The 12,567-nt window shown below is 37.6% G+C and overlaps 2 protein-coding genes across 2 annotated transcripts in view; both read left to right on the forward strand.

The window, feature by feature from the left end:
• LOC107722356 (VPS10 domain-containing receptor SorCS2-like) overlaps positions 1–384 on the forward strand; it is a 135,634-nt gene extending 135,250 nt beyond the window's left edge. Inside the window, exon 7 of the mRNA XM_016530682.1 lies at positions 307–384. Within this exon, the coding sequence (XP_016386168.1) occupies positions 307–384 (78 nt within the window). The remainder of the gene's footprint in view (positions 1–306) is intronic.
• Positions 385–1,865: 1,481 nt separating this feature from the next.
• LOC107722357 (VPS10 domain-containing receptor SorCS2-like) lies at positions 1,866–12,253 on the forward strand. Its single transcript, XM_016530683.1, has 5 exons — positions 1,866–2,026; positions 2,907–2,980; positions 5,531–5,595; positions 6,763–6,881; positions 12,194–12,253. The coding sequence occupies exons 1-5, from the start codon at positions 1,901–1,903 to the stop codon at positions 12,251–12,253; spliced, it is 444 nt and encodes a 147-aa protein (XP_016386169.1). The 5' UTR covers positions 1,866–1,900.
• Positions 12,254–12,567: the final 314 nt, after the last annotated feature.

Here is a 12,567-nt window from a genome sequence, read left to right on the forward strand (position 1 = left end):
ATCAATATATTCTCATTATAGGAATGATCAATTGGGGACAGATGCACACGCGCACACACACACACACACACACACACACACAATCATACTTAACATAAGTGATTTTAATTGGTATATATGGACAGTTTCCCACAACCTAATCGCTATATACAGTATACAATGAATCGCTCATCTAATTCTCATGATCCTGAGAATTTGAAAAAGTGTGTTTTACTCTAATCCAGTTTAAAAATCAATGTTATGACCATTGCTTCAAGCATCCAGTGGCAGTAAATAGTGATTTATTTGTCTTTCTTTATTTTTCAGCTGTATATCTCCACCGATCTGGGTCACAAATGGACTCTGCTACAGGAGCGTGTTACTAAAGACAGAGTTTTCTGGTGATTTCAGGGGCGTCAGACTGGGGGTAAAACCAGTACTGATTACCAGGGCCCCAAAGGAAGAGAGGGTCCTTGAAAGGTATGGAATATATTTTATTTTACCTGGATATTTTCATTTCCTAATTAAATTTCATAATGAATGTCAGATGAAACGTAAATTTTGTGTATTGGCTGAATAACTTGGTTGATTGACTGACGGTTTCATGATCCCACCCCCCTTGCTAATGCGCCAAATGGTTTAGTCCATCTGCACGCAGTTTGTTTATGTTAGTTGAGCATCTGGTGGAGCGCTGTAGAAATGTCTTTCTCAAAGAAAGCCAAATCAGGCCACCAAAAAAGAAAGGAAAGACAGGAGAAGTTAAGAAAACAAAATGAGGGGAAACAATTGGTTACTGACTTCTTTTCAAAGAAAGGTGAGCACAAACTAGAACACGAAATTTATAGTGCTAAACTGCTTGAATATCCCCGCGAATCCGCGATCGTTAGTGCTAAAAATGAACTGAGACAACCCATTGAAAGAGCAGAACATACACTTTCAGATGGCAATTTGGTTATACATGTAAATCTCAGGTAAAGGCTACATAAATAAACTGTACACTAACAATGCTGTTTGCATACAACACACCATTATAATAGCGTAATTTTGAAACATGTTTAATTTTAAATTAATAGGCTATAATATCTAAAATTAGCAATAGTAGGCTAATCAGTGTCATAGGTAGCTTGTTAGCTCATCGGTAGCTACAGGTGAAACTCGAACAATTAGAATATTGTGCAAAAGTTCATTTATTTCAGTAATTCTAATATATAATATAGTTAATATATTAATATATTGGTATAATGGTATAACTAATATATTATATAGACTCATTACATGCAAAGTGAGATATTTCAAGCCTTTATTTGTTTTAATGTTGATGATTATTTATGGCTTACAGCTTATGAAAACCCCAAATTCAAAATTTTGCCTTTTTTCTCCAGATAGTGAATAACTTGGTTGATTGCACTGACTAGTGACACAGGTTTGTTTGTCTTTTATTATGAATGGAGCTTTTTGTTAATGTACAAAACTAAAACGGCATGTTTAAGATTTAATTTATGCCTTGAAGTAATGTAGCGTAATAAAAATAAATGTTCTCTCAATTAAAATTGAGACTATATACCAGACTATGATAAGAAAGTCTGAGATGATGACTTAAGCACGTATGGCATTAATATTAGGCTACCTTCAGTGGCATTTACTGAGAACACTCCAATGTCATATAAGCTATCTGTTCCCTTTGTCTTGTTCATTCTGCAAATAAAATATGACTGAATCAAGTCTTGTTTGGTTATCATACAGTACGCAGTTTGTTCATGTAGGGTAGGGATTAAAAAACTAAAATAGTATGGGGGGGGGGCATGGGGGCCCATCAGGACTGCCTATGCATAGGGCCCGGGATCTTGTGCAACGCCCCTGCTGAAGACATTGTGTGTTTTAGGTGATCTTGGTGAGCTCCAGCATCAGTGAACGTGACCAGATGCTCTTCATCAGCACAGATGAGGGTTCATCCTTCCAACGGCAGCCTGTCTCCTTCACCGTGGATACACTCCTTTTCCATCCATCTGAGGAAGACAAACTTTTGGCTTACAGCAAGGAGGCGAAGGTCAGTGATGAAAGTGTGGGCCAACACAGATTAATGCAGTCGAGTAAATGACTATTAATAACACAAATTGAAGTTTTTTTGGCAGCTCCAAACCGGTTGCTCACAAGATCATAATGTGTCTTAATTCCAGCTGCATGTTTGTAGCTTTTCTTGTCAGGCTCAACTGCCTGAATTAGTCTTTGTAGCTTTTTCAGTATTAATGATTTAGGTCTCGGCTGAACACCTTGACCAACTGTTCTCAACACATTTCTCACCCAGCTTTGTTTATTGCTCTGCTTTTTGCTCTCTAGCATATTGGCATCCTCATTATTAGAGTTATGAGCAGCACTGTTTGGCCTTCAGGCCATGGTTGTCTCTCGCTAAAGAGCATGTTTACATTGTTAACGGCTGAGCGAGCAACGAGGCAAGATCTGTGTGTGTGTGTGTGTGTTTGCGCGTGTGTGTTTATGTGCGGTTGATGAATTGCTAAAACCCCTAGACACTGCTTGCAATACGCTGCATTTATCATCTCTGAGTTTAAATGGGAAAGACAATGAAAAGTGTGTATTTGTCTGTGTGTATTGTTATGGTGCAGTTTGGTGGGTATTTTCTATGCAAGTGGTGATCAATATAATCTCTTTATAGGGATAATCAATTGGGTACAGATGCATACACACAAACACACACTCAACATATGTGATTTTAATTGGTATATATGGACAGTTTTCCACAACCTAATCGTTATACAGTATGCAAGGAATCGCTCATCTAATTCTCATGATCCTGAGAATTTGCAAAGTGTGCTTTAATCTAATCCAGCCTAAAAATCAATGTTATGACCAGTGCTTCAAGCATCCAGTGACAGTAAATAGTGATTTATTCGTCTTTCTTTGTTTTTCAGCTGTATATCTCCACCGATCTGGGTCACAAATGGACTCTGCTACAGGAGCGTGTTACTAAAGACAGAGTTTTCTGGTGATTTCTTTTTTTCTAAATTCATCCTACAATACTTAAAGGAACCTCATGTTGTTTCAAACCTGTATGACTTTCTTCTGTGGAAACAAAATCTACTGTGGGGATGAGGGGCTGTAAAGCTTCACACAAAAAAAACATTTCAAAGGTGGTCTGTAAGAGAGTAAAGATGACTAAAATATGAGCTGTTATTCACTTAAAATGTTGATTGGCGACCATGGTCATCATTTACTTTAATTGGAAAACAGCAGCATTGACATTCTGCTAAAAATAACTTCTTTTGTATTCCACAGAAGAAAGTAAGTCTGGGTGTAAGTACTGGTTTGTTTTACTTTACATTGCCCTCTGAGACTTTCTTTTTAATCTTTTCCCCCTCTCCGTTCCCTCCTTCTCTTCTTCCACCTTCTTAGTGGAATTCAACCCCTTCTTTTATTTTCCATTCCTTCGCTCCCTGGTTATGGTTCACTGCTATCACAGCTGGGATTGAAATCCTGTACAGAAGTGATTTATTTCTCCACCCCAACCAGTCTTTCTGTCTGACCCTCTCTTTTTCTTTTTTGATCTCTCTTTCCTGATCTTTTGCTCCCTTCTGCTTGCGTGCCATCCTCCCAGTGCACTTTACCAGATTCACAACACGCGAGATACAATTCTGTATAGTTTGTCTGTGGTTGATTGGGATAAAAGATGAAAAAGTCAGCTCCCTGTCAGCATCTGCCATAATAAACCCCATCCAGCACATGTTTTATTTGGCTGGAGGTTTTACAATGACACTGTAAATCTGAAGCTGTTTTTACTCGATTCCTCAGCAGCAGGGGGTTGATAAGGGTCGTACCCCTTCCCTCTCTACTGTCTCCAAACCTCTTTAAAACATCTCAGAGAATTGCCTCAGAAGACGTGACAGAATCAGTTCATAGTGAGGGTTGTGGCTCTCTCGTCCTCCCCGTCTGCTTCCTTGCTCATAAAACAAAAGAAGGGGAGGTCTGGGAGGAGAGAGCATAAATCAGCGTGACTTTAATGGACAGGGATGCTGTCTGGGAGGGTGGTCCGTACCGTGTGGTCAGGAGAGGAGTCTTGAGCTCATTGCAACTTATTATGTGATGTTGAGACATGACGGTCAAGTAATTCGCTATAAATCAATGTAGAGCAAGATTATGTAGCTATTATGCTGCTGTAAATATTTACATGTCATAAAGCATTGATTTAGAAATATCACAGGCATTTAGAACAATTATCTCCAGCTGAAATGCTGAAAAGCACGCTGTCAGATATAGACATTAAAACGCATGTTTTTCCCCCCAAACTAGTTAAGCACAAACCTCGCCCAGCAGCCGATTCTAAAGATTTCATTGATCTTGTCAATCAAAGTCCTGATTGCCCACACAGAGCTGAAACAACAACGAACCCCCAACCTAAACCCAAATCTTAACCATTAGCAGGACATCCCATTCCTAACAGATCGGATTCATCAGTGTAATTGGTTCCACTTTATTTTATGTGGCCTTAACTACTAGGTACTTATGTCAAAAAATAAGTACAATGTACTTATTGTGTTCATATTGTATTGCAAAACACTTCTGCTGCTATTGAGGTGGGATACGGGTAAGGTTAGGGACAGGTTTGGTGGTATGGGTAGGTTTAAGGGTGGGTTGAGGTGTAAGGGATGGGTCAGCAGTGTAATTTTAAATATAATTACATAAATTAATTACAGATGTAATTACATGCATGTATTTTTTAAATATTACATATTAATAATATATTAATAGTACAATGTAAAAACATGTATGTAGACAATAAGTGCATTGTATTAATGATTAATTTAAATGGAAGCGCATAATAGTTAAGGCCCCCTAATATAAAGTGGGACAGTGTAATTTCTGAACTCTGAATGAAATGCCTTAAGTCTGAACTTTTTGTGACAGTTAACTGAGTGATTGAGTTGACCAATAAAAACTGCTGTGGAAGGAATTTGGAACTTAACTGGTTTGGGGAAAAATCATGCAAAACAACACACATTCTTAAAAGGTTCTGTTAATTTCCTGCTTGTTAAAATGCTTGTAAAATAATGTAGGTTTTGTGCAGGTTTACTGAGCTAGAACTTCCCTGAGCAGTTTAGTAACCTCCAAACAATTGTGTTTAACACAACTAGACAAAAGACAGCAAGCTGTCTGCATTCCTTGAAACCAAGGACTTTCTATGTGTCTGTATGGTTGAGAAGGTTCTGCTAATGGGATGTTTTAAAGGGATAGTTACTCCAAAAATGACATCCATTCTGTCATTTATTTACCCACAATTATTTCACTTTTTTCTTCTGTGGAACAGAAAATGTGAAATTCTGAAAAGTGTCACTGTTTTTGTGTGTGATTACAAGCATTAACTCTTGAAAGCTTTCCATTTTTTGTTAAATCAAGTCATTGGAACAACATGAAGGTGAGCAGATGCAGAAAGAATTGCAATTTTGGAGGAGTGAACTATCCCTTTAAGATGTCCTTCTGTGTGTGAGTCGTTCTTGTTTGATCCTCTCAATGTGTTGCTAAACTGTATGCTTTGTTTAAGGGCCGTGACGGGGGTGGATGTGGATCCTGATTTGGTTCATATGGAGATTCAAGACATCGGTGGTGGTAAGGGAGCTCATGTGTTTATAGAACAGTGCATTTCAATTCAATTTTACATACTGTATCAAACCACTGCGAACAAACCTCTTTCAGAGAAATTCCTCCTGGCTGAGCTGTTTTGTAAGGCTTGTGTGTTTGTGTGTGTGAAAGAGACCAGGCGTACAGATGCAAACTGTTGCACAGAGCTCTATCACACTCAAGCCAGTGAAGGTTAAACGTTGCCTGACAGTCACATTGCAACCTACAAACACATACACTCAACCCCTAAGGGAGGTGAGAGATGTGTCTAACTAGTATAAAAATCACACTGGACACACAAATCAAGCCCTTCTTCTGATAAATGAACTTTCAGTTGTGGTTTATCTGTTGGGCTTGTGTCACACTGACAGATGCAGACCTCAAGTGTTTTTTCTTCAGCTCAGTGGCTCCTTCAACCTCTCATAGGATGTGTGTGTGTGTGTGTGTGTGTGTGCACGTCTGACCTTGTGTGACAGAAGACAGAAGCAAAGCGCTCAGCCATTCTAATTGCTTTTTAATGAATTTCTCTGCTGTACTGCTTTGATTAACCATTCGTCCTCTTCAGTGAAGTAGTCTGCCCATTTGTTTGCCTAAAATTAATAACAAAAAATAAAACCACAGAGAATGAGAGGAAACAACATTATGAGAATAGCAATTAAGTTCCCCACTTTGATATGTAATTTTTGGCCATGATTTTTGGAGTATGCATTCTCCTCTAATATTTTCATCATTTTCCAATTGGTTGTCATTTTTTATGCACGTTTGGAGAATTGATGAGTGTGTGTGTGTGTGTGTGTGTGTGTGTGTTTTGTAGAGGTTGCTGAGCCAGCTATTGTGTGAGATTCTAAACAGAAAGGCCATTGCTACAGGGCACCTCGGCACTGTTTTCCCATAATTAATTTCCTGCCATTCTGGAGCAAAGCAATGTGCCCAGTGAGGATCAGCTTCAGCTAATTTTGTTAAGAGCTCCATGTGTTTTTTTTGTTGCAGATATCTTTCACTCCATTCACCTTTGGAATGGCTTCCAAACACTCACTTACAAAAGCTGTATGATCAGACATAGAAATGAAATTCCTTTCAAAGTTTTGAAAGTCAAATTGTTACCTTCACTTTTCCTCTAACCCTTTTATGTGTGTGTTTTCTGTCTTTCACCAGGATACCTTTATGTTACATGTCTCATACAAAATTGCTCTGATAAAATGGTGACAGCACAGTTCTTGGGGAAGATTGACCACAATTCCCTCTCAGTGCAAGATGAATACATATTTGTGAAGGTAAAATGATGTGGTGCATATCTTTACATATGATGTATGTACATATTTATTCAGACAGATCCATTCAGACATTAGAGAGTTTAGCAGATTATCACCTTATATATTATATATTATATACACATTATACACTAACATCAAAAATTCAAGGTCAGTAAGTTTTTTTTAACGTTGTCCCTTATGCTCACCAAATCTGTAGTTATCAAAAATAAATCAATATTGTGAAATATTATTACAATATCATTACAATTACCATTTTAATATATTTTAAAAATTTACTCAAGGTCTTCAGTGATGCATGATGTTTTATTCCAATATGCTGATTTGATGTTCAAGAAACGTTTCTTATTATCATCAATTTTGAAAATTTTGCTGCTTAGTATTTTTGTAGAAATATATTGTTCAGGATTCTTTGAATATTTTTGATGAAAATTCAAAGTAACAGCTTTTATTTGATATACAATATAAATTGCTTTACTGTCACTTCTGATAAACACAATGCTTTACTGGCACTTTTAACCAGGTAAAATAAACCCTGGTCAGGGTCTTGTATTTCCTTAAAAGGGTTTATTTTGTGATAATGATCGTCTGAATGCACATCATGTCACTTATTACAAGACTGCTTGCCAGGTAAATAAATGGACTTTGAGTTTTTATTAACTAACACAGCTATATACTGTAGGGAATCTGTTGCCAGGGACAACAGTCAGTTACACAGTTTAATAATTCAAAAATAATAATGATTCATAATACAAAAATAACTGTATGTTATGATTGACCAATCAGAATCAAGTATAGCGAGGACCATGCTCCTGCAGGTCTCTAGGTGTTTAACCAACATTAAAAGCATGACCATCAGTTAACCTTGTTACTTTGGTTGATATAAAAAAAAAAAAAACTGATAAGTGAGACCTGTTAGTCCTCGTGGCCAGTTCACAGCTCAGTGAATGCTTTTAGAAGTGCAGTCCTGGGATTTTCTTTAACAGCGTGACAGTCCATTTTCACATGTAAAGGCTGATGACGTCTCTCATCTCCAAAGCAAATACTGCCACAGCTTAGCATTTTAGATGCTGGGATATTTTCAGGCTTTTATTTTGCTTTTGAGGAAAATTTCTCACATTAGGGTACTGAAGTGAACAATAGGCCCAATTAAGATGCAATGTAAGAATTGATACGTTTGTTTACACATTGCTTGTCAGGATATAGGCCTACATAATATACATACACACATATATATATATATATATATATATATACAGTGGGTACGGAAAGTATTCAGACCCCCTTAAATTTTTCACTCTTTGTTATATTGCAGCCATTTGCTAAAATCATTTAAGTTAATTTGAGCTTGTACCCTTCATCTTTGTGCCTAAATTAATGCGACCCACTTTCACTTTATCGGGAAGAGCAACATGGTGACAAACTCCCCCGTCCTGACCCAGTCATTGCCACAGCGCCCGGCTGTATGCATCTAAGCTACCAAAACTGAGGAGCTTAATGTTGATTCGGTATTCTTTTAAGGCAAATCAGAAGAGCTAATTATAGGATGGATTCATTAATTGTTCATGCTTTCATTTCATCTAAATCTGTCCCTACACAGTTCATGTTCCAACTCAGTTCTTCACAGCAGCTCAAAATAAACTTTTCATTTCAAAGCAACTAAATATAATCATCATGGATTCATATGCAGCTCTTTTTTGTGGTGGTTTTATGTAAGCACAAGTGAAAGCGTTCAGCTTTTCTGTCTCTCTTCACACAAAGACACAAGCCCGAACTAATTATGATGTTAATTATTTGTACCTGCTGAGAAAACTGAAACTGTCATATGCATTGAACTTATTTCACTTTTATCTTTACATGAGGTTCTAATCTTCTTGTGTGGTAAGACACCCGGTTCAAGAACCCAGAAGAGAGCAGGAGTGTGTGAGAGAGGTGGGGTTGGCTGATGTTGTGCCCATATTTTCCACAGTGAATAATTGAAAACCTTTTGAAAAATGCAAAACCCAATTCCAGTATGCAGTCTCAGATCTCTCCTGAAGTTCCTTTCTTTACGTTATGGATTAATCATGGTCCATGGCTCCAGTGGGACGAATTGTTTGTTGTAACACACCTAGGGTACTAAATGGCTAAGTGCCACTTCTCTTTCTTTCTTTTTTCCCTTTCAACCTTTGTCTTTCTGATTTCAAAGCTCTTCTCAACTGATTTTTGTTTGTTTATTGTTTTAGAAATTTGCATGAAGTAAAGCTTGCTATATCTGAAGAACTAAAGATGAAGAAAATGAATAAGCTGCTTTTTATTAAAAAGGGGGGAGTGTTCACCCATAAAATGAATATTGTATCATCATTTACTCACCGTCATGTAGTTCCAAACCTGCATGTCTTGATACCTGAGGAACACAGAAAGGTTGATTAAATGATGCCAGAATTTTCAGTTTTGGGTTGGCTGTCCCTTTAAAGAAAAAGTGTGCCAGTCTGTTTTAGGAGTGAATCAGCCCATCTTAAATGAACAAATAACATTATCGTGTCAAATTTCTGTAGACACATTTCAATCAACTTGATCTCCAATCATTAAGTGCACTTGAGAAACGCTATTCTGAAAAAATTTACTTTGTAACGCATCTGTAATTTTTCAAGCCTGCTTTAAATGTTTCAGCTTAGATAAATGTTGGTATTTTAATCCAACTGCAATCGCCCCTGAACCACACAAAATCACTTAAAAAGGCCCACTGTTCTTTTACTTGAAGCAGACTGGTGAATAGAAACAATACTATTGATTTTGGCCAATTAAGACCTGTTTCTCCGCTTCAAGAATGAAACCGCATGACCAGAATTCAAATGCACCACTATTGGAGCACAATGAATCCACCAGACACAGAGAAAAAGCAAAAACTTCTGCTGTGTTAATAATAATATGCCATTTCATTTCTTTCTTTCTTTTTTTCTATACAGATTTCCTGTCTTTCCATCCATCCATTCGTACTGTTACCTATCCCATCCTTCTTAGACACTCAGTCAGCCTGCTGATAATGCACTCAGGGATTGTGGCTGTAGGCAGAGACACAAATGTTCTGCAGCTGTGTCATGGCTGATAGGGGTCCTGTGCCTGCTGTCAGAGACAGATGGATAGTGCTGTCTTAAGTTCTGATAGTGCTGTTATCAGTAATGGGGACCTGAGTGTCCTGTCACACAGTATGATAGACAAAGACAGGACCTATCCAGCCAGTAGAATGTAAGACTTAAAAAGAAAACGCAAGTGCTTCACCTATAGCTTCCTGTTCTAATCCTCTTACTCTGTTGTTCTTGTTGCTGTTTGTGTGCTTGTTTAGATGATCTTATAATCCACGTTTAAAACTTCCACTCTCTCCAGGGGAACTTTCAGCAGCTGTGTTTCACAGCGATGACTTCATTGTCTTGTGTAAGCCTTGGTGGGAAGATGACCTCATCGTTAAAATTTTAATGCACAACTAACTAAAAGATGATGAGCTGTTCATATTTGACCTCAAATCAACAGCCAAGAATTACATTGCAGCTCTAGACAAGAGGCGTGTTCAGTACCATATCCAAATCTGATCGAAAAATTACATAGCAAACGTGGAAGCAATCAATCAGCTATTACGATTTGTGATTGCTTGTCTCCAGATGTCATCATGAACCTCCTGACAACTAAGGATGGTAAAAGGGTAAATTCGATTTGAAATAATGTCTGTAAAAGCCATGTACACATTTGCAGTCCCCTCAATATAAGAGCTTCTCTGAAATTAAATATTTGCATTCATTTCATCAGAATAGTCTAAGCCTTCTGGGGAAATTGGTACTTTTCAGAAGTGTTTGTGTGTGGATATAGAAAGATATTTTAGGAAGGAAGAGAACACAGGGATGAAACAGGATTAGAAGTCTCTATAACAGTGAGTTGGAAGAGTTGTTCATGAAGTTTTTTTTTAGACTTTCTTTAAGCCAAGACTTTCCAAGTTGGGTCATTGATCATAATAAGCTGGAATTGTGAATGTTGATGGTACCATTTAGTTTGCATGCATTTTGTGTTTTGATGAAAAATAGTGATAAATCTTGCCAGAAAACAACTCATTTAGGCGGGTTATGAGGAGACAGACCAGACCACATTTTCCGTCATGCTCTGTGGCACCACAAGAATTATAAAATAGACAGATGCAGCGTCAGTTATACAACTAATGTGCATCATTATGTTGCATTAGAAAAGCCTCCTGTCTTTTTGGGAAGTGAAAAAGACAGAGAAATATGAAATTGTCTGGCTATTTAATTCTAACCAAAAATCTTTTTAATTCTTACTGAAATTATTTGAATCATGTCATAATAATTGACTTTAATGAAGCTGATATAAGACACACTATTTATACTGCACATGTAGTATGGATATATTACTCAGAAAGCCTCTTCATCATTCTTTATATAGAAGCTGCATGTACAGTAAAGATACGTTGGTCCATATGCACATGCACACACACAAGTAGTTACAGATGCTTCTTTAAGTGTGTTGCTTTATCCTTATCTGCCCTATTCCATCCTATAATTCTCAGAGTAAACAGGTGTTGTGTAACTGACCTCTCACAGAGGGGGTTCAGTGCTTCTAAACTGCTGTTAGTGGGACATAAGTGAGAAATAGCCTTAGAATTTGGTCTCTGAAGCACATTAAAGCTACACAGCGCTTCAGGGACTTTGCTAGCTCTTCACTTAAGTTCTTATGAATGAATTCAGCTGGGGGCTTGAGCTTGTACCCTTCATCTTTGTGCCTAAATTAATGCGACCCACTTTCACTTTATCGGGAAGAGCAACATGGTGACAAACTCCCCCGTCCTGACCCAGTCATTGCCACAGCGCCCGGCTGTATGCATCTAAGCTACCAAAACTGAGGAGCTTAATGTTGATTCGGTATTCTTTTAAGGCAAATCAGAAGAGCTAATTATAGGATGGATTCATTAATTGTTCATGCTTTCATTTCATCTAAATCTGTCCCTACACAGTTCATGTTCCAACTCAGTTCTTCACAGCAGCTCAAAATAAACTTTTCATTTCAAAGCAACTAAATATAATCATCATGGATTCATATGCAGCTCTTTTTTGTGGTGGTTTTATGTAAGCACAAGTGAAAGCGTTCAGCTTTTCTGTCTCTCTTCACACAAAGACGCAAGCCCAAACTAATTATGATGTTAATTATTTGTACCTGCTGAGAAAACTGAAACTGTCATATGCATTGAACTTATTTCACTTTTATCTTTACATGAGGTTCTAATCTTCTTGTGTGGTATCTTTCTGCTTCTCTGTTTTTGTCTTTCTGGGCAGGATGTGCAAATTGTGAGTACAGACGAGAATCAGGTATTCCTGGCTCTGCAGGAAAGATGACATTCAATACCGGACGAGGGAAACTAAACAGAAAAGAGCTTAAGAAGGGAACTTAACGAGGGAATTAATCAGACACACCTGAATCAATGAACAAACACCTGGGAACAATAGAACACAATCAGGGAACAGGAACAGGAAAGAAACCAAGCATGGGCATAAACTGAATAATGGAGCATAAATGGAGCACGTGGGGGAGGAAAACACAAGACACAGGACTGACAATATTGCATAAAAAAAACTTCTTGTCATTTTGGGAAGTGAAAAAGACAGAGACATATGAAATTGTCTGGCAAATCTATTTAATTCTGACCAAA

The sequence above is a fragment of the Sinocyclocheilus rhinocerous genome, unplaced genomic scaffold (assembly GCF_001515625.1).
Source record: "Sinocyclocheilus rhinocerous isolate Xijiao unplaced genomic scaffold, SAMN03320098_v1.1 scaffold1115, whole genome shotgun sequence".
Classification (NCBI taxonomy): Eukaryota; Metazoa; Chordata; class Actinopteri; order Cypriniformes; family Cyprinidae; genus Sinocyclocheilus; species Sinocyclocheilus rhinocerous.